Below are 22,765 nucleotides of genomic sequence, written 5' to 3'. Positions count from 1 at the left end.
TAAGCCTCTATTACCTAAGTGGCCATATAAGGAAGGACCAGCTCTGGCTTGGTTTCCCCCTGTGTCATGGTCCACTAGGCAACCCCTCACCCTAAGGGTATCTGAGGGTCTCCACCATAGGGAATCTCTGTCTCTGGTGTGTCTTGGGAAAGAAGAAGGCTGATGCTGGGATGGAGTACTGAAGTGAGGCTCCTCTACCTTTGGGCTCAACTTCCTCCAATCACCATTCATCATGTGTGCCTTTCTTTCTTTAGCTGAGATGCACTGAGCTCTCAGGGTCAGCCTCTGGCTACCTAAAGCTGGAGGCTGAGTCCCTCTGTTTGGCTTACTGGAGGGACAGGTCAGGTCTGGGGTTTTTAGGCCCCATGTTTGGCTGTGCCCAACAGTGTCCAGCTGTGGGAGTTCCCTAACTACTTTTAAGGGGGATCCCTCAGGAGTCTGTTCTATTTTCACTTGGCTAGGTTTACCAGCTTCAGTGATCCTAATCTGCTGATTAAGGGGTTCTTTTGGACAGGGGGCCCTTTTGGGTCCACCACTGGCCTCCCTGATCTCTTCAGCCCTGGGCTGACTGAGGCAGGGTAGAGAGGTGCAGGTTACCTGCTCCAGACTGGGTCCCACCTGGGAAGGGTCCACTACCATCAGGGGCTCTGCCAGGCTAGGCCTGACTACCTCTGGGGCAGTTCCTTCAACAGGGGTAGAGTCAGTTCCCTGAGGAGGCTGGCTCTCACCTAGTGTCTGGGAGGGGGAAGACTCTTCTTCCTCCTCAATGCTCTCTGTTTGAGTGGAGTGATCCATTGTTTCAGGCTTCACAACCTCACTATCTGTCTGAGTAGAGGCTGAGACCATTTCAACCTTGCCAACCTTTTCAGGAGGGCACTCAGTCTGTGTTTGGGCTGTGACTGTCACAGCCCTCCTATCCTGTTCTGGAAAGACTGTCTGAGCCTGGGCAGTGGCTACCACTGCCATTCCAACCTTTTCAGGGAGGAATGGTGCTTGGACTGGGGCTGTAGCTATTACTGCCCCACTAACTTGTCTGGATAGGCCTATCATTCTGGAATGAGTTTCTTGTTCCACCTCAGCCCATGCTGAGAGTTCCAGGTCATTCCCCAGTAAGCAATCTACAGGTAGGTTATCTGTCACTGCCACTCTCATGGGCCCTGTGACATTACCCCAGCTGAGCTTGACTACTGCCATGGGATGCCTTCTCTTCACTCCATGAATGTCTGTCACCTGATAAGTAAAACCAGGGGTCAGTTGAGCAGAGGGGACCAGATGGTCACTCACCATGGTGAGGCTGGCCCCTGTGTCTCTGAATGCCTCAACTTTCTGACCATTCACTAAAACTTCTTGTCTATACTTTCCCAAAATGTGGGGTCCAGTAGTGAAGTTGGCAAACCCCATGCCAGTCTCACAGACAAGAGTGTGGTCAGGGGACTTGGCTAGGCCATAGTCCTCCTGATTGCCCAAAGTAATGCCCACCACATTCTTGGGGGCACTCCCGCCACCTGGGGGATTACCACTAGTGGTAACAGGAGGTTTAGGAGTATTACCTGGGGGTATATTTCCCTTATTACCATTTTTAGGGCAACTGGCATCACTTTTGTAATGACCCACCTGTTTACAGGTATGGCAATAAGGTTTCTTCTGTTCTGAAGGAGTGTTCTGGGACCCACCACCCTTGTTGGAGTTTTGGGGCCCTTGGGAAGTCTTCTCTGTGGATTTATCCCCACCCTTCTCTTGAGGCTTGGTTGATTCCTTTTTCTGGTCACCACCCTGGTTTTTAGGCCTAACCCTGGTTCTGACCCATTTGTCTGCCCTCTTACCCAATTCCTGTGGAGAGGTCAACTCGGAGTCTACCAGGTGCTGATGTAATAGCTGGTTCTGACAATTATTTAAGATTTGCTCCCTCATAATTAGATTATACAATCCTTTAAAATCAGTAACCTTACTACCCAGTAGCCAGCCTTCAAAAGCCTTAGTGGCACAATCAACAAAGTCAGTCCAATCTTGAGACTGAGTTTTCTGGGTGTCTCTGAACAGCATCCTGTATTGTTCAGTGGTTAAACCAAACCCATCAACCAGTGTATTCTTCAAGATTTTGTAATTGTTAGCATCCTCCACCCTTGTGGTGAGGAGCTTATCTCTACCTTTACCATCAAAGGAGAGCCACAAGATAGCTGCCCACTGACTTTGGGGAACACCCTGCACAGTGCAGGCTCTCTCCAAAGCAGTAATCCATTTGTGGATGTCATCCCCTTCTTTAAAGGGGGGCACTATCTTATTCAGGTGCTTTGTATCAAAACTCCTTTCCCTATTGCTAGGTTTATTGCTGCCACCAGTGGGCTGTAGCCCACATAATTCTTGCTCTCTAGCAAGGGCAAGTCTCTCTTTGGCCAGGGCAAGTTCTTCCCTTTCAATCCTCAGTTTGATTGCCCTTTCTTCAGCTTCATACACTCTCCTCTTAGGGGAAGACATCCCCCTGTGAGAAGAGTTGAGAGAGCCATTGGTTCGAAAGGATCTGTTAGAGCCTCTTGATAGAGACCTAACTCGTCCATTCCCAATGTTAAGCTGACCTGAGAGTGGGCCCAGGGGTCCCCTAGTACCAAGCTCATGTCTGCTTAAGTTGGACCTGGTTAGTCTATTGACTTCTACCTGTCCCTTATCTGCCTCATCCCCTGACAACTGGTCCTCATCCTCATCCTCAGCATCATCTGCTTCCTGGAGGGGATGTTCCTGGCTATCAAAGGGTCCCTGTAAGGAGGGCAAACTTCCATCTGGATTAGAAGGGTCTGGGTTACCAGCCCTACTGGCATCATAAGCCTCTAAGAGACCAATCAGAAAGGAAGTTGTGGGGTTAGACCCCTGTTTTAGTTTCCTGAGAGTACACACTTGTCTCATCTCATGGAAGCTAAGAGCAGCATATTTTGAAGTAAGCACCTGTGGAGGGTCCACTGACACAAGGGGATACTCAGAGTTTCCTCCTTTGTCTGACATGCTGATTCTAGTGTGGTGTAAGTGATGCACCTACCTACACTATGTGTTTACCTACTGATCCCTTGCTAAGAGTTGCAGCCAAGGTGTGCTATGCCTTGAGGAGCTGCAACAGCTGGTTCAGTAGAACTCAGAGTATTCTAAGCTTAGTTATATGTACTAACAGTACTTATGTGATCTTTCAACAAGATATTCTTAGGATACGTGTGGTAAAACAACAGCAAGCTCAAATCCCAACCGCTGCTCACCAATGTGGTAAGGTGGCCTGATATGCAGTGGTCACTATTCCAGTGAACACTATGTATCAGTCCAGCAACCCTTATTGATGATTGGTTGTAAGTCAACCTTATAGACCAGCTATCCTAGTAGCGTGGATACGAGCAGTCTAAGGCTAAAGACTCGAGAGGGCGTGTTAAGCCAGCTGTTATACCACATATACCCCTTGAACACCAAGTGAAAGGACACCACTTTATGAAAATAAACATTTATTAAAGATCACAACAGCCCTGTACTCTTTATGAGGACAGGGTACTAAGCACAAACCAAAACTCTTACAAAAATACTTAAGTTAGCACAGTATATACAAATGCCCGAGGGGCACGGAAAACCATATACTTGAAAAGTGGAATGCGAAATTACTAGCAGGTAAGTACAGTACTAATAGCCTTTGGAATCGCTAGGACTTGACTATAGAATCGTTAGATTACTTCTAGGAGACCCAGGGGACTCGGGTGCAGTGTGTGCACTCTCACGCGAGATGCGGGACAAAGTCTATGGTAGCTAGAAATTGCAAAGTTAGTGTTCTCGGGCGAACCCGACCTGGTAGGGAGAAAACGAAAGTAGATTCTGACCCTTGGATAGTGAGGCTATGCTGGGGCACCGAAATGCCGAAGTTACCTAGCCCAGGGGCTGCAGCTGCATAGGACTCAAAAGACGTCGGGAATCCTCGTTGACGGACCAGGAGCCTGGAAGAAAGAAGTTGCTGGCAGGCGACCAGTGAAGAAAGTTCGGTGGATCCAAGCCTGGATCGATGGTAGATGACACCTGAAAGCAGAGGGGACCAAGTTCGAGACTACTAGCCAGTAGTCAGTGGGCACCAGGAGGGCACCGGATGGTAGCCACCTCGACAAGGTGAGTGGGTGACGCTGAGTTCGAAGATCTCACGGACCAGGAGGCGTTGTCGGCGACCAGGAAGGAGGATCGAGCTGTCCCACGGAGATAGAAGCTGTCGGCGTCGCTGGACCCAGGATTGGGCAACAAAGCCTTGGCAAATTCAAGCCCACGCGGTGGACCTAAAATGGCGTCTGGAGTGGACCAGGAGGGTCCGGGGTGCCTCTCTTCGAGAAGGAAGCAAGGGCCAGTCTGGAGCAACCAGACCAGCAGCAGTGATGTCGTCGGGCGTCGTTCAGAAGGCCACAAGCCAGCCGGCTAGTAGCCAAACAACACGGTGCCCAGCAAACAGCAGAAGGGCCCCACGCAGATCGTGGAGATGCAGGGAGGCTGACCTTGGGTGCTGGAGCTGCGCAGGGTCGGGGCTTCTCGGACCCCAAAGCACTCACCCGTGGAGGACACGGTGGGCTTGCAGTAAAGATGTTGTGCAGTCTTGGCGATCGTCGGTCCCTCGAGGTCTCGTCGCACTCACGGTTCTCAGCTTTGCTGTAGAGGTGAGTAGAGGTCAGAGGTGCCAGGGAAGCCGGGTCTCGTCGAGCTGGGTCGTCGGATTCGTGATGAAGGACTTGCAGCAGACCGCAGTGTTCTTTAGGATGGTGCCCGCTTGATGCAGGGTGACTACTCCTTAGCCACAAGGGAGAATCTTGAAGAAGAAATCGTGAAGTCCTTTCGAAGAAAGTCGTGTGTTGATTCCAAAGATGATCTAATTTGAACAGGGGGCCCGCTCCCATCTTTATACTAAAAAAGGGGGCTGACCCGGTGACTAGGTCCTGCCTATGGGTGGGACTAGGAGGGGGGTGGTTACACCCCTCTGCCATGCCGGACTTCCCCAGGCCAGGGGCTGGTGTGCCCCTGGAACTGGTTTAGACCGGCCTATGCGCAGTGAGCACCGGGGTGCCACTCAGCAGTCACCTTCCTGTAAAGCCCTGCCTACCCAGGATACACAAAACCATGTCTGGGACGGTGCTAGCACCGCCCCGGACAGGAAACCCTTTGTCCAGGCCTCACTCGCTGGAAGGACTCCCAGCAGCAGGAGGTCAGACTCATGTCTGTGGTGGCAGCATCCATTTTGTGGAGCTGAGGCTTTAGTTAACTTTAACCGGGGTTCACAGTTACATACATGTCGTGTCCCTCTAGAAGGGTGGAATGCTAACCCCGTCGCCAGAATTGGCGAGGGGTTAGTATTCCAATTCGTATGACACCTTACTCGACATGTTTTGATAAAGCAATACCAAAGTTAGCATTTAACCGCGAGGATTATAATGCACTTAAGAGTATATGGTATGCGATATCATGGAACAGCTATTAGGACTTGGTTCCGCAAGCTGCAGACAGGCTCAGCTCATGCCGGAGCACCATCTCACACGATTCCAAGCACTCTGCCTTCAGGATTGTCAAGGCCTGCCATAGGAGTGACTGATAGGAATCTGTGTGTCCATTTTAGGGTTAGGTATAGGTATACTACACCTACAGCAAAGGGTGATTACACGACTTTGCCCCAGCTGTCATGCAGCCAGTTGTGTCAAATTTAGGAGGCCAGCCAGGGGTGGCATAATACATGCTTCAGCCCCTGGCAGCCCTGGGTACGCCCATGCCCTGAGTTACAGGGTCTGATAGGGTGGCCCAGTACCAATTGGAAAAGTACCTAGGGTACATGGAATCCATTTTAAAGAGAGAGCAGTAGGCCTGGGGTCCTGATTGGCAGGGTCCCAGGTCGACTATGTCCAAAACCAGCTAAAACACAGGGCAAAAAGTTGGGGGCAACCATAGTCAGGATGTACCTTCCTACAGGTTGTGTATCATATATGTCATCAGGATCATTATGGTCACTCCATGTGTCATCCTGGTTTCCTGGATCGTCAGATTGTGTAAAATCATCCTGAGGATCTCCCCCCATGTCTTCTTCCTCATCATAATGTGTAGGTGAAAGAGAATATGGAACATAAGGCATGTTAGGAGTGAAAGGATGGGTTGTGCAAGGTCTTGAAGGGGATGTGCCCAAGTCCTTTTTCTTAGGAGGAACAGGAGAAGGGGCTTCAGTGTCCAGCCTTCTCCCGTTTGTCTTGTAGACCGATATAGGTCCTGTATCAGGGTCTGTGTTGTTCTGCGTACACTGGATCTGGATGAAAAAAAGTTCTTACTCTACTGTCCGTGGCTTCGGCGCAGAGGATTTTGGATCGGTCGCCCGCTTGTGTGGAGCTTTTTTGGGCCCGGGGGGGGGGGGGGGGGGGGGGGGTCGACTGCCTTCTGGGGGGTGGGGGTGTTGACAACCTTCTTAGGGGGGGGGGGGGGGGGGGGCGGGGTAGACGACCTTCTTGGGGGGGGGGGGGGCGGGGTCGACGACCTTCTTGGGGTACGACAACCTTCTTGGGGGTCGACAACCGTTCTCGGCTCTGCTGACTGTTTGAGTCGATGGCCTTTTTGTGCTCGACGACTTCTTTCGGTCTCGAGGTTTTGCTCGGTCCCGAGGAACCGGAGGGCTTGGGTGTGGTCTTCGGAGCAGAGCCAGAAGGCGGGGCTTCTGAAGTGGTGTTTCAGTCGCAGCTAAGGCTTTTAGGCGATGCTTTGACCGAAGCCTTCGGTGGAGGCGGGGTAGGGGCTTTGGTACTCACAGTTTGCCCCATTGTGATCTGGTCATCGGAGTCCGACTGGTCCTCTACGTTGACTATCTCCAGGTCGTCGGAGCCCTCCGCCTCTGGAAGTTCACATTAGTCTTAGAATATGTTTTTCGGTTCTGGTGCCTGCCGCTGCAACTCTTGTCGAGCAGCTCTTCGGTTCCGGATAGTTTTCTTTGACCGGAACAGAGCACAAGCTGAACAGTTTTCTTCGTTGTCCTCCGGAGATAGGCACCAGTTGCATACTTTATGCTTCTCACTGTGTGGAAATTTGGATCCACACTGTGGGCATTTTTTAAACGGGGTCCTTTCCATCAGTAGGAGGCCCACGTGGCGTCGAAAACGCCCAACAGCCCGTGTCGACGACCGGAGAGAAGTGAAAGTGTTGTCGAGTCGAGGGATACCGAGCGGAAACAATACCGACGAATGTAGAGGGCTTTGGCCTTAGAAAGTTGGAAAACTTTGGTACCGAAGCTGGAGCTGTCGAAGTGCATCCGAACCAAATGGCGGAAAAAAAAACAATCTGAAGATGGAGAAGATGCCCATGCGCACTGTAGTCCAGGGGAGGAGTCACCTATCTTGTGATACTTCGAAGACTCTTCCAAGACAACGAGGTGCAATCATCCGGACCCAACACTAGGCGGCGATCTAATGCGAAGATATGAATGTCAGCAGCCCTACATGCCAAGAACAGATGCATAGTGGTAAGTAGCATTTGCCTTGTACAGCACCACAAATCAATTAAGACATTGCTCCTGCATACCAACACCTATTTGGAAATCAAATTAGACATTAAAATACCAGACTCACAAGTATTGCATTTTATCCCAAAAGATCTTGTTATATCCATAAAACTCTCCACACCCCTACTTCTCAGGAGCTCAACTGTGGAATCCAGAAGGCAAATAGACTAGTAGCAGGAAGAGCGGTCCCCATCTTATCCTGGAAAATGGAGATTAGAACCCAATACCCTCGTGTTTGAGGGAAAGCAAATAACCCACATATTTCACTTGAGACACTTGTAAACTGAGGATATAATAGATGTTATTCCACCTGTAAATGCCCATAAGGGACCCTTTGGGCTCCTAAGCCCTTATTTCCTGAATTACTATGATCTAAAGCAAATAGTATCACTTGCACTGTTGTGTATTACAGCCGCCTTTGTAGTAGGTCCCTAACCCCTGTAAAAGTGGCAAAAAAAGCCCTTGATTGGCAGGTTTCGCAGTCTCGAAGCCTGATGTGATCAATGCAGATATTTGTATGGCCATAGACCAATCGCTAAAACTGTTTCTTGACACGGTCTTTGAATTATTCCAAACTTATATTCCAATGTTAGCCAGAGGAGCACACACGATGTTCAGCCATCCAGACTGATAAATGCAGCCAGCCTTTAAAATGCACATTTCTTTTCATACTGCCTAAGTGTTTCAGTGCCTGAAGCCCCTTCTTCCTTGGCATAAACGGCACACCTGAGACCTGCACGCTTGATTTACGGTATTTATTAAGCTTGACCGCCCTCCATGGGCGTGTGGATCTTACACTCTCCACGGATGCATTGTGGGGCATGGAGTCCATTGTGCAGGTAAATACACTCCTTTAAGTAAGTTCACACGTGCGTTTTCAATTATATTTCCATTATAAACTCTGAGTGAGTTACGCCTTGAAGTGCCAGCTTAATTTGCATGTAGAACATTGTGCCGATTCAAATCCTGATAACTTCAGAGTTACGGCCTCAATCAGCCGGAAATTACATTTGGTCCCAACCGATCACGGTGCTTCCTCCCACGGCCGGGCACCAATATGAACCAACAAACGTAAATGTAAAGTGTAAGATCCACACGCCCATGGAGGGCGGGCATGCTTAATAAATACCGGAAATGAAACGTGCAGGTTTCCAGTGTGCGGTTTTTTGCCCAGGAAGAAGGGGCTTCAGGCCCTGAAACGCGTAGGCAGTATGAAAAGAAACTCACATTTTAAAGGCTGGTTGCATTTATCAGACTGGATGGCTGAACATTGTGTGTGCTTCTCCAATGCTTCAGGGCAATTTGTTGATATATATATATATATATATATATATTTCAATCATTCTTCATAATATATACACAACATAGTTTACCATTTCTAAATTATATTTACCCATTCCATTATTTACTTTGTCTAACTTTTTCCCATGATTATATATAGCCAGAGTTAGATTTCCTAACATACAACGTCCACTATTCTCCTTTTCTCTTAACCTTTTTTTTTTCATTTCTCTCATTTCCTCCCCTTTCCTATATGCAAGTTTTTTCTCAATTATTTTATACTATATATGTTTAATCCTTTTATGGGTCTACTATGATGTATTATACTTTTATGAACGTATATACCTTAAATCTCTCAAAGAATTATGACCAAAAAAAACAGGTGATGGTGACTTTGTTAATTTAGGAGACCAACATGAATCGTGTACAACTTGAGCCCTTTAAATCCATTTTCACTCTTCCCTGATGGCCAAAGCCAACTGAAGCCATAGGTAATACCCAGTTTCAGAACAGATATAGCCCAGTGAAGAAAGAGAAAACGCAGTTTTGGATACCCAGGAGCAAATCCAAGACCAAAGTTATGCAACAAGAGCCAGTCTGCAGCTTTGATCTGACTGGTTGCCGCTGCTACATTTGATACACACAGTGAGTTTTATTTACACTTGAAACAGGAAGCAGGTGTGTAGAACAGAACGCTGGAACAGATCTGCTCTTTCAAGTCTGATCACCTAAAGGCCCAGGTTGCTCATCTTTTTTTAATACCCAAACTGTTGGTTTGTTGCATCTCGGGGCCCGGTACCATCTTTTTCAATATTCCAAGTGCCCAGGGTACTTGCCTCATCTTTAATATTAAAGTGATTTCTTACTAAGTTTATTGCTGCCACAGTTTGCCGTATCAGAGATGATCACATGATGATAAATTCTGCTAGACTAACACCACACATTGAATGACATTGATTCAAACCTGCAGTGCTTGTAGGCTGTTAAAACCTGGATGAGAGAGTACTTTTTTGTCAGACGGAGAGGACAGATTTTGCTACTTCATTACAATAAAACTAAAACTGTGGGGATTGAAAAGGCCACTGTTGAAGGATTGTCACTCATTATGAACTGTTCTTCTTTAACTTATTTCGGGTCACAGGGTTAGCATAGTGACAGCTGCAGAATGTATCATAAGATCAATTTTAGTGCAAGCAGTGCAGAACAGAGCCATACATGTATTGGGTGTATAAACTGATCACATTGATATACTATAATCAATTGGGCTGGTTTCAACACATTCCAAAACTATCCCCTCCAAGGTAGTGGTGACAAACAGAATCCGGTCATCCCCGTCTGATGAAGAACAGGGAATGGTTACAGAGCAGAATTATCCAGCGCAGATTTCACCTACCCGATGCAGATACGTGTCAGAGTCCTCTGGCATGTCATAATTGAAAGCGATGTTGACTCGTTCAATGTCCATTCCCCTACCAAAAAGGTTGGTGGCCACCAGGATCCGGCGTTGGAAGTCCTTAAACTGCTGGTAACGGGACAACCTGGAATATGTTAACAAGAGACCATGAAACAGCTGACACTAGTAACCCCAGTCCAGAATATGAGGCTACTGCAACACCTACCTTTCCTCCTGTAGCATGCCTCTGTGGATGGCTATGGCAGGGAAGTTCTGTTCTACCAATAACTGGGCGAGAGCAATGCATCGCTGAACAGACTTAACGAAGATCACCACCTGTCAGAGGAGAAATCACAACAGTGTGTTTGGATTTTGCAAAAAGACAAGTCGAGAAGCAGACAAAGTTTTCCGTAAGAATTAGCCACACACAAAATGGAAATATACTTCGAAATCCAAACAACATCCTGAATAATAAGGTTATACAAATGGCATCATTGGAAAGCTGGGGGATACACCACAAAAGGTCTAAGAGCCCACTGTAGTCAGACAATTCTCAAAGTAAAGTCCTAGCTAACTTATTCATCCCTTGTTCAACTTATCCCAAGAAAACATTGCCAACAGTTCCGCTGCTGACCTTAGGTCACGTCACCTACATATACAGCCTCATGGCAAAACAGAGGTGTTTGTGTAGGACTATTAAAGCACACAATGACAACCACTACAGGACAAGACCTCTTTAATTTCACTTGCCAAATATGTTGGTATACTTTATATGATGATACAGCATGCACATAAAAGTATGAGTTACTTACCTTTGCTAGCGATGTATCTGGTAGAGACGTTGTCTAGCCGCAGATACCTTAACTAAGAATATCCCCAGGGTCAGACTGGATCCGGATTTTTTTTTGCAGCAGCACCTCTGCGTGCCGGGGGACGACACCACACGACCCCGCCCGGACGTCGTCCACGTACGTGACGTCAGCGAGATCATATACGTCCCTCCTGGCGCGCTGACGTCAGTTTTCTTCGGAGAAGCTTTTCCGCAACGCGGAGCCACCAACCAAAACTGGGAAGGTATGAGAACAGTGTGCAATGGATGAAAGATCCGGGAATAAAGAAAGAGAACGGTGCAAGACACCATTATAGAAGACCGAAGTAGACACTGTCTCCATAGAAGTGAAAGCCGTGAGAAAGAGCCCCGCTAGGGAAGCAAAGACTCTTCCCAAAGTGTAACATGGGAGAATACCTCAACGGACAGAAATAGACTGTCATTGTCAATCAGAACTGTGCCATCCCGCAAGAATAGAGCACAGAAAGAACGACAGTCTACTGCATAAAGGCAGGAAGGACTGGCACTTGACTACAGTAATGGAGGTGTGAAACAGATCACAACCGATCCCCAAAGAGGACGACTAAGAGGAACCCAGGACCCAGAGTCAACAGAGAAAGCGGAAGAAGGGGAAGGCAATAGGAGAGGAAAATTTGTCTCCCAGCGAAGGTTAATCAAGAAGGAACCATATTACATGAAAAAGTCCCTAGAGGGAATTAGCTGTACATGGAGATTCAGAAAGGAACACAACAATGTGAAATCCTCTAAGAGAAAACCAATGGCACCTAAAAGAGGCCAGTGGAGCACACCATTTGGCAATGTCCTCACAGAACGGGGAGGCTGGGTGGGCGTTAAGGAATCTGCGGCTAGACAACGTCTCTACCAGATACATTGCTACCGAAGGAAAGTAACTCGTACATCTGATAGAAACATCTAGCCGCAGATTCCTTAACTTAGAAAAGATACCACAGCCATACCCCAAGAGGGAGGTGGGTTTGCGACAGGACAACAGAAAGCGTCAATCATCTTAGCCGGCAACCTCGTGATGGACAACGAGTACGCTGTGGCGGAATAGCCAGACAGCACCCCAAGCAGCTCGGAAAAGCAGAGATAATAGGACGCAAGACATCCCAAAAATGCCAGAATGGCACCGGACCATACCCGCATAAAAATGACAGTTAGAAACAGCGCCAGCCATATACCAGAACAAGGGAAGAGAGAGAGGAAAGGGGAACCACTCAGCTTACCGGTACACTATATAGACCCCGACCAAAGGACGAGAGAACATGAGAGATGCAACCACATAAAGAGATGTAACCAGAGCCTATCAGACCAGCCTATAGAAGGAATGCTGGAGGAGCTTCTGCCAAGAACCAAAGGGCAAGATGTAGAAACTGAGAAATGCTTTGAGCACGACAGGCGGGTACAAGAAACACGTGAAGTGCACACCCAGTCCCAAAGGGGAGAACAGGGGTGAACAACAGCAATGTAAACCCTGCTGAAGCAGGCCACTACCAACGCAGCACCAGGAAACCGGTTGCAGAGACCTTAAGGTGACATGGCTAAAGAAAGCATAAGACTGCCCGACCGTGCTGCATGAAGGTCTAAAGAAGAATGAACCCACGAATACAGACATGTAAGTAGTAGGCCAATGACAACTGCAATCAGAAGGGCTGCCCCGCAGGCATAGCTGATATACCAGTAGGATGACACCCAGTAAAGAGGCACATCCAAAGGACAGGGCAATAGAGGTACAAAAAGCACCAGGTACAAACGTGGGGAAAGTCTCTGAATCCGAGACCAAACCCTCCAAGTAGAGGAAGATAAAATAAGTACAATGTCGGAACACTAAGAAAAAAGAGCAGTCACAAAACTGGGATACCACCCCAGTAAGTAGAAGCAAGGAGGAACTTTATAGGTAAGTTGCAATGACTCAGAAAGGCTCCCCCACACATGGGGACACAGGTCCAGGCCTTGCAACATCGAAAGGAGGTGGCGACCGAAGAAAGCCATGGCAACCGGCATGTATACATACATGCAGAACATCGAAATCTGTATAGAGAACTAGCCAGGAGCATGGAACATGTCCATACTGGATCATACCCAGCACAGTAAGGGCTGGCATGAGCCAATTAGAAGAGGGGAACTTGAAAGAACACAGAACACTGTATAAGAGACCACCAAGGGCGCATGAAGCATACAGGTTCCCCAGGCCCTTTTGAGGCAAGCAAAGCTCTATAGTAGCATACAAGTACCCCACATGGAGTATGCACACCCCAAACATCGGGAACACCTCTTAGGGCAATAAAGCCAAGCCAAAGAGCGCTGTAACGAGGTGAACCCGAGTTCCGAGCCCTATGCCATTACTGAGCTGAGCTACCGACTCAATACCACAGTCCGAGGACTAGACACAGCAACCTATGGAACACTGCCAGAGCGGGTCAAGTTAGCACAAAGCATCCAAATGATGCCAAAAAAAGGGTAATTCTCCTTGAAGAAAAGAGGACACCAGGCTCACAGCCCATGCTAAACAAAGCGCATCTAAGGAATGCGAAATGAAAAAGTACCACCAGAGAAAACACGCCTGGGAGGACGCAAGCCCGCAAGGAGCCGTTGAACCGCCGACTCGGCATGACCATCATATAACAAAACCCCTTTCAAGGGTTAAGTCAACCAGCCATTCCCGGATATTTTCAGGGAAGACTCTCTCTCAACCAAGTGTGGCGCCTTAAGGCAACAGAACCCGCCATAGCTCGGCCTGAAGAATCCGCTGTGGCTAGGGCTGAACGTATTGTGAATTTCGCGAGATCACAGCCATCCCGGAGGAGGTAAAGGAGATCAACGCGAGCACCTTCAGAGGTGGTAGAAAGCAAAGACTCCGCGGATTCCCGCAGGGCAGAGGTAGCCTGAGCCAAAACACAGGGCCGCACTAGTGGACGACTCAAGCCACCGTGACCCCTGAGAGGGAGGAAGCGTTAGAGGTGGCAGGGAGGGGAAAGCAGTCTGTAACACAAACCCCTGCACATCAGGATTGACAAAAAGGCATACCGGGTCGTGTGGAGCTGGACAGTGCAATAGTGAACTAGCCACCGGGTCACCTGAAGCAGGCTGGACCCAAGCGGGCATTATAAAGGGAAGCCTCAAAGGGCAGAAGCGGCTCCACATTGCCGGACCCACGGTGAAGGACCTCAAGCAAGGGGTCCATAGACCAAGGGGCAGAAGGGGGTTGCATATTTAAAATGCGCGAGGCCAATGAGACCACTCTGAAAAAGGCTGCACCAGCCTCGGTAGCCCTCCTCGGAGGAGATAACAGCTCATCTGTGGGGGAGGGTTATAAGATGACCCTCCCCAAACACCGAGGGTGCGACCAATGCCCCACGTAAGGGAGCCCCATTGAAGAATGAGGATTCTGCCGAGGTTCCTGGGGAGGGGAAGAGCCTGCCGGCTCTGGGAGTTCCTGAGGAGGCTCCACAAATTCCAAGGGGGGCACCGGTAACAGGACCTTCGGCGATACCGAACTCTCTCCTGAGGCCTCCAGAGAAGAGTCTAGAACTCTGTCTACACGGCTCCAAAATAACGCTTGTCGGCGCAGATTGTGCCTCGTCAAACACTGACTCGTCTGCATCCGGCGTCGAGTTGGCGCCGAAACTATGACAGGCTCCTTTTCGGAAGAAGGAGAAGGCACCGGTGCTGGCGAGGCAACCTTACGGCGCTGTCCCAGCACCGCCTCCGCCTCATCCAAGACAGGCTCCGATTCAGGAGAAAGAAGCGGAGCCGAGTCTCCGGTGCAGGAACATCGCCGACCCAGTCTTCGGACAGGCAGCCGCCTGCCCGGAAGCCCAGGTGTGCCCAAGCCAGGTCTATGATCACCGGCAACCACCTGCGGCGCATGAGGGAGCCCAGCGGGCTATGCGGCTTGGCAGAGGTGCCGTGGGTCGTAGAGGGGGACCCAGCTGTGCCACGCCCTGACGACTCCACGTGGATCGAAGAGGGGGGACCTGGCCGGGCCACGGCCTAACGATACCACATCTCCGGCGTTCCCAGGGAGCAAGGGTTCAATAGGCACCAGGGGCGAGTCCGTCGGGGGCCCCACAAGAAGCGGAGGCCCCGAGGACACCTGAGGAACGGGAGAGGACTCCAGGGCGGCCTGTAAAGTCGTAGCACATGCCTCCATCTGGGCCTGCGTCGCCCCGCACCCAGAAATGGCAGATAAGGGGAGGGCAACTGTCGGGGGCACATGTCCGGAACATTCTGGGAGCTTGACAACAGAAGAAGGGGAGGTCGAAAACATCGGCGACAAGCGCCTCGACTTACCCTTGCCAAGAGGTGAACAAAGGCCCCGGGCCCCAGAGGGCGATCTACGATGGAACCGGACAGTAGAGGGACCTGCCGTGGACGACGAGGCCAGGGGGCGAGATGACTCAGACTGGGACAGCCGTGCCGATATGAGCTTCATATGGCGATCCCGCTGAGACTTAGGCTTCAGACGTTGGCAGGCGTCGCAGTCCGTGGAGTCATGGTGCTCGCCCTGACACCACAAATAAATAAGATGCGAGTCCGTCGCGGACATTTGCCGCAAACAGGAATGGCACGTTTTAAAGCCCGAAGGCATTGCACAAGGTTCCCGTCGCGAAATGTCAAAAACAGGCCAGAGGAACCGCTCACTCCAGATGGAAAAGAAGGAAACTGACGTCAGCGCGCCGGGAGGGACTTATATGACCTCTCTGACGTCACGTACATGGGCGTCAGGGTAGGGCCGTATGGCACCGTACCCCAGCGCGCAGAGGTGCTGCTGCTGCAAAAAAAATCCGGATCCAGTCTGACGCCTGGGGATATTCTAAGTTAAGGAATCTGCTGCTAGATAGGTCTATCAGTTTAACAAACCAGAAGCGTACTTGTACAATCATCAAAGAAGGGGAAATGGGAGCAAAATGGCTGGCTTAAGCCCGCTGCAAGGGTGGGGTGGGGTGGGACCACACAACTACTGTTATATACACAATGCATCTAGGGAATAATGAATTTGGTGAACAACAATTCAGAGTAGCTTAAGAATGTAAAAAAAGCCACTCATGCATTACAAAGCAAGTACTCCATGAAAGGCAGATTAAACATCAATCAGCTCGAGACAAGAATAAAGTGAAACCAAAACCTACTTAACGCAGATTTTAAAGAACTGTACAGAATGGGCATTGCAAGGCAGGCTTAAATACTAGATCGATGCTGATACATTGAGATAGTGCAGGAATGAAGAACTGACCTGGCACTCGTAATTTAATCATTTACATCCAACACAAATCGTTTTTTTGGTTTGTAAAACACTGATGTGCATTTATAGTGGGCAATACGTTCAACAAGACCCCTGGAGGCATACATCACAGCAAAATTAGATTAAAAAAATTCAACACTTTCAAACAGGTTCATGAAACATTCGACATTTAACTGTAAGAATAGAGTAGGTTTCTTTCCGTTTTTACGAAATTCCTATGAGCAAATAAAACCAATCCTTGGAGCATGTAGATAACAGTTCTTCAAACTGTGGGGCGCGCCCCCCTGGGGGGCCTGGGGGGCGTGGATGGGTTCCCAGGGGGGCGCAAAGGCCTCTCCAAGCACATGTAAATGAAGACGCCTGGAAGTGCAGCGATGTTTATTTGCTGAATTTCCAGGCTGTCTTCATTTACTCTGAAGCCCTCAGAGTGCCCCGGGGCCAGAGATCAGTGGGTGTGCTGCTGGGGGCTCGGCTGGGCAGTGTCTGGAGTCTTATTAAGACTCCAGCACAGCCGAGTTTTTCACGGGTCTTTTAAAGACCATTTCCATACATTTGGAAACTGGTTACCTAAGCTTAGATTTTTTTCTTTTTCCAGTACCCCCTGGGCCCCGACTCTGCCTATTCCTTACATTTGCATTTTAAACTTACTGCTGTAGTGTGAAAATGCATTTCATTAAAAGTAATACAAAAAAGGGTTGCCAATAGAAACAAGCATTAGAAATGCAATAGGTCTCGCAGCATTAGAGTTAGTGCTTTTAGAATTGTTTATGGGTTTTTTGTAAATCTTTAGCATGAGGTTGAGGGTGAGTGAGGGTGAGTGAGGGTGAGGGGTTGAGGGTGAGTGAGGGTGAGGGGTTGAGGGTGAGGGTGAGTGAGGGGTTGAGGGTGAGTGAGGGGTTGAGGGTGAGTGAGGGTGAGTGAGGGGTTGAGGGTGAGTGAGGGTGAGGGGTTGAGGGTGGGTGAGGGGTTGAGGGTGGGTGAGGGTGAGGGGTTGAGGGTGAGTGAGGGTAAGGGTGAGTGAGGGTGAGTGAGGGTGAGTGAGGGTGAGGGTGAGTGAGGGTGGGTGAGTGTGAGTGAGTGTGAGTGAGGGTGAGTGAGGGTGAGTGAGGGTGAGTGGGGGTGAGTGTGGGTGAGGGATTGAGGGTGAGGGATTGAGGGTGAGGGGTTGAGGGTGAGGGGTTGAGGGTGAGTGAGGGTGGGTGAGGGTGAGGGGTTGAGGGTGAGTGAGGGTAAGGGTGAGTGAGGGTAAGGGTGAGTGAGGGTGAGTGAGGGTGAGTGAGGGTGGGTGAGTGTGAGTGAGTGTGAGTGAGGGTGAGTGAGGGTGAGTGGGGGTGAGTGTGGGTGAGGGATTGAGGGTGAGGGGTTGAGGGTGAGTGAGGGTGAGGGGTTGAGGGTGAGTGAGGGTGAGTGAGGGGTTGAGGGTGAGGGGCTGAGGGTGAGTGGGGGTGAGTGAGGGTGAGGGGTTGAGGGTGAGTGAGGGTGAAGGTGAGTGAGGGTGAGTGAGGGTGGGTGAGTGTGAGTGAGGGTGAGTGAGAGTGAGGGTGAGTGAGAGTGAGGGTGAGTGAGAGTGAGGGTGAGTGAGAGTGAGAGTGAGTGAATTACCAGACATCCTTACCAGTTAACGTTCAAAGTTTACGAAATCAAAATGCTTTTTAGTAATCCAAAACAATGTACTGCTGCGGCTTACTATACAATAAGTATCATACGGTGCAGAAGTTGGGTCGTGAGCACACATACTGAATCAATAGGGGGTTTAAACTGTCCATGTAAACGTCCATTATTTCATAGAGCATCCTATTGTTAAGTCCCATTAATCCGTGCAAACAAAAGTACAGAAGCACAGGGAGAGAGAGTTTGTTATCAGGATCCACCATTCCGTGATCTTGAGAAGTCGAGTTTACAGCTTGGGCCTGCCTGTTTCACACCAGATCATTAGCCCAGGGGACTGTCTGGGACTGCAGAAATATTTGTTGACATAAAATTAAATTTAAAGCTAACCCTGTAATATTGTTAACCCCTGGGAGAAGAACATTCATCTCCGAAATATGCCCACTCCCTGCGTGACCACCGCGTTTCAAAAGTGAAAACCTAATTACTCACTGTAACCCGGAAATGAGCCCTGCCTGGCCGGTCAGGGCAGCCCTTGGTATTTTGGAAGGGCCCGGGTGGCGAGCAGGGGGGTGGGGAAGATGAGGCGGGCGAGGGAAGGAAGACGTGTTGAGAGGGGGAGGGAAGGAAGGACAAAGGTTAAAAGGGCGCGTGTGATCAGAGGAGTAAGATTAGGAAGAAAGCGGACATGAGAATGCGAGGCAGAGGGCACAACGAGCACCCCCATGGATGAAGGACGTGGATGAGAGCCATAAAGGGGTCGTCACAGCTTGATTCGGAGGGGGAGGGCGGAGAATATAGACAAGTATTAAAGGTTGAGAATATTATGCTGGAATGAGCAGATTGCTTTGCCCAGGTAAAGGAAACAAAGTGAACCTGGGTTCGGTATGAAACCTGCAAGTTGTGTGATACCGACTCCGAGTAGTGAGAGCGCCCTCCCTCCGTTCCGTACTGGTCACCACCACATCTGTGCTTCGAAGCTGGCATTTGCAGGGTTGCTGGTCTCCTTGTTACCAGTATCATTATGTGCGTTACCTAATGTGTCATTTATGGGGTCACCAAGAGGGAATCCACATACTAGTCCGAGTTGGGTGAGTTCGAATATTTGCTCTCTGAAGAACGGGCTTAGAAATTCTTGCACAGCTGACGGGAAAGGGGGTGTGCGCAGCGCTTAGGATGAAGATAGCACAAGCTCATTAATGATGAAAATGCTCAGTTGCAGAGGTGCTAACTGACGACGGAACACCCTGCAGTTTCACGGGGCACACGATTTACACAGTCCGTGTGAAAGGGGAAAAACAAGCATTGGCTGCCAATCGTTTAGCTTTCTCAATGATAGTTTTGTCATGGTTTTTGTAAATCTGTACTGCTACGGGAGCTGACGGACCATCGCCAATAACAAAATAAATTACTAAAAGCAAAAATGTTTTTTTGTTTACAAAATGCACATTGTCGTAATAGTCCTTGGCAATTAAGTTACTTTTTTGCGTGTTGCTATGCCCCCTTTTTAAAAACTTTATATGGAAGAATGACATTACTCACAGTGCTGCCCAATGACTGAAGTGGGCTGACCCATTGCCACATACTCTACGTTGCTGCGAGATGAAGACAAAAAAAGTGTTGACAGAACAACTGAGTAATGGATGAAGAAGGATAGCTGAAAGTCCCAATAAGCATATTTACACAGATACTTTTAGTAACATGAATTCAAACGGTCTTAGCAAAAACCAGACCTGAAAAATATCCGAATATTTAAGGGAAGTGAGTTCGAGGTCGTGGACGCTTGTAAATAGGGACAACGAATACATCTGCTTTCCTCGCCCCAATGGTAAACATTCTTCCAGAAGGTACTCCTTAAATAAAAAGTTGAAATAGGGAGCAAAATGATTAATAATACACTTTACTCTTTAAAAATGCCCCGTTGACGAAATTAAACATATTTAGTAGTGAATAAAATGGAACTGTGGGATTATAAAAAAATGAATTGAGCGTCTTTTGGCTGGATTATGCTGCGTTTTAATTACTTCTGCTTCAAAGTGTAGCTCGTGCCAGCCACCAGTGGAGCACCTCGTATGAATATGGACCAAATGAGGCAATGATACACATCCAATTTAGTGGGGTAAGTAATTATTGCGGCCCCAAACTTCTGTAGACAAGAAGTGTTCTTAGGGATGCCACGCACGTCCTTCCATAAAAGAACGGGCCGATGAAGGTGTTTATTGCGCCGTTTCTGTCATTTAGGGCGTGCATGACATTTTAAATGTCTGTAGTAGTGTCACTTGGTCGGAGGGAGAGGGGTGATGAAAGTCGAAATATTCTCTCGGTGTATCTTTTCGACCTAAGCATAATCACTCCCTTGTTTAAGATAATGAAAAGAAATGTCAGTTAGGGTTTGTTCATTCTTAGAAACGGCGGGGGCGGAGAGGGGAGAGGTGCGACAAAAAAAGAAGCCGGAGGGAAGAGAGGGGAGGGGGGAGGAGAAATGCGAGACGGCGGGAAGGGGAGGGGGCGGAGCGGGTCAAATCAACAAACAAGCCGGAGTGCGTTTTAATTACTTCTGCTTCAAAGTGTAGCTCGTGCCAGCCACCAGTGGAGCACCTCGTATGAATATGGACCAAATGAGGCAATGATACACATCCAATTTAGTGGGGTAAGTAATTATTGCGGCCCCAAACTTCTGTAGACAAGAAGTGTTCTTAGGGATGCCACGCACGTCCTTCCATAAAAGAACGGGCCGATGAAGGTGTTTATTGCGCCGTTTCTGTCATTTAGGGCGTGCATGACATTTTAAATGTCTGTAGTAGTGTCACTTGGTCGGAGGGAGAGGGGTGATGAAAGTCGAAATATTCTCTCGGTGTATCTTTTCGACCTAAGCATAATCACTCCCTTGTTTAAGATAATGAAAAGAAATGTCAGTTAGGGTTTGTTCATTCTTAGAAACGGCGGGGGCGGAGAGGGGAGAGGTGCGACAAAAAAAGAAGCCGGAGGGAAGAGAGGGGAGGGGGGAGGAGAAATGCGAGACGGCGGGAAGGGGAGGGGGCGGAGCGGGTCAAATCAACAAACAAGCCGGAGTGCGTTTTAATTACTTCTGCTTCAAAGTGTAGCTCGTGCCAGCCACCAGTGGAGCACCTCGTATGAATATGGACCAAATGAGGCAATGATACACATCCAATTTAGTGGGGTAAGTAATTATTGCGGCCCCAAACTTCTGTAGACAAGAAGTGTTCTTAGGGATGCCACGCACGTCCTTCCATAAAAGAACGGGCCGATGAAGGTGTTTATTGCGCCGTTTCTGTCATTTAGGGCGTGCATGACATTTTAAATGTCTGTAGTAGTGTCACTTGGTCGGAGGGAGAGGGGTGATGAAAGTCGAAATATTCTCTCGGTGTATCTTTTCGACCTAAGCATAATCACTCCCTTGTTTAAGATAATGAAAAGAAATGTCAGTTAGGGTTTGTTCATTCTTAGAAACGGCGGGGGCGGAGAGGGGAGAGGTGCGACAAAAAAAGAAGCCGGAGGGAAGAGAGGGGAGGGGGGAGGAGAAATGCGAGACGGCGGGAAGGGGAGGGGGCGGAGCGGGTCAAATCAACAAACAAGCCGGAGGGAAGAGAGGGGAGGGGGGGAGGAGAAATGCGACACGGCGGGGAGGGGGCGGAACGGGGGAGGGGGCGGAGAGGGGACATGCACGCGCCCGTGACTTTTAAGGTCAATGCGCATGCGCATAAGCTTAATGCGCATGCGCATTGACCTTAAAAGTCACGGGCACTGCAAGGAATCGCCACGATTCCTTGCAGTTAGATAAAGAGTTGATGAGCCCCTATAGTCTCGCTTGCTCGATGCGCATGCGCATCGACAGGCGAGACCTAAAAATGCCAGCCATGTATGTTTAAAGAGCTTGCAAAGACCTTGCTTAAATAAATAAAAAAAGTATGTATTCATTTGTAATGTGACTTTCTATCCCTTTTATTTTCAGTCATGAATCATTCAGGCAGCCCTAGAACACATTTAAAAGTACTTTATATTTGCTTTTCGAAGAACGCACAGATAAGTGCTGAAAATAGGGCTTTAAGTGACTGTTTATTTTTGTGCCGTCTGCAACATCAAAATGATGAGCTGGCAAACCTAATCATACGACTGGAAGTTTGTTGCAGGATCAGCACATTATTTATTTCCTTCACCCTCGATTCCCTGATTAATGCCATTATAGCAATAGTTTAACTTATATCTGAAACCCTGCGCCCCGCCAATAACATGCTGATTAACTTCAAGTGTCTGGGAATTCACCCTGCACTCAGACAACTCAGTCCTCATTCTCACCCTTCACTTTCACGCTCACCCTGAACTTACAGCGCATAGTTATGGTTTTCCTGCATTTGCCACACAATCCATTGTCTGCTGCATAATTTACAGATTAGAAAATGCAGCAAAACATGTTACCTGACAGTGGAAGCCCTTTCTAAAGGTTGACTGGTCACCTTTCTGTTTATTGGTATATGCGGGTGTTAATGTGGTACTTATGAGGGGTAATAAAGGCCAGCACAATGTTAACAAGTGTAAAAATAGCAAAATAGTGCAGTAATGCTATCAGAAAATATGCAGCATAATTCGCCTTTGCTTGCTGCAGAATTTAGTCAACCATGCTGCATAATTTGGCCTTCTCCTGCCGCATAATTCCAATGGCCCTGTTTATAGTGCTAAGTCCCAGCCTGTGGCAGAAAGCACTGTGAATATGTAAGTCATTATTTTAAAACAGTATTTACATACTCTAAGCTAGACTGCTGCAAAATGATGCAGTGATTGAGATAAAAGAAGTTCTTACAAAATATACTTTTTAGTAGTAAGTAATCAAACTGTATCCAATACAGATAT

General features: G+C 48.6%; 1 protein-coding gene across 2 annotated transcripts in view; it reads right to left on the bottom strand.

The window, feature by feature from the left end:
- The window catches only part of DDX39B (DExD-box helicase 39B), an 86,676-nt gene that overhangs the window by 13,666 nt on the left and 50,245 nt on the right, over positions 1-22,765 (bottom strand). For both annotated transcript variants that reach the window (XM_086924547.1, XM_086924548.1), the window contains exons 8-9: positions 10,420-10,529; positions 10,194-10,338 (exon numbers count right to left, since the gene is read on the bottom strand). In XM_086924547.1, the coding sequence (XP_086780673.1) occupies positions 10,194-10,338; positions 10,420-10,529 (255 nt within the window). The remainder of the gene's footprint in view (positions 1-10,193; positions 10,339-10,419; positions 10,530-22,765) is intronic.

The sequence above is a fragment of the Lissotriton vulgaris genome, chromosome 5 (genome assembly GCF_964263255.1).
Source record: "Lissotriton vulgaris chromosome 5, aLisVul1.2, whole genome shotgun sequence".
Lineage (NCBI taxonomy): Eukaryota > Metazoa > Chordata > Amphibia > Caudata > Salamandridae > Lissotriton > Lissotriton vulgaris.
Note: the sequence above shows the minus strand (reverse complement) of the source record. Positions and strands in the feature narration are given on the sequence as shown.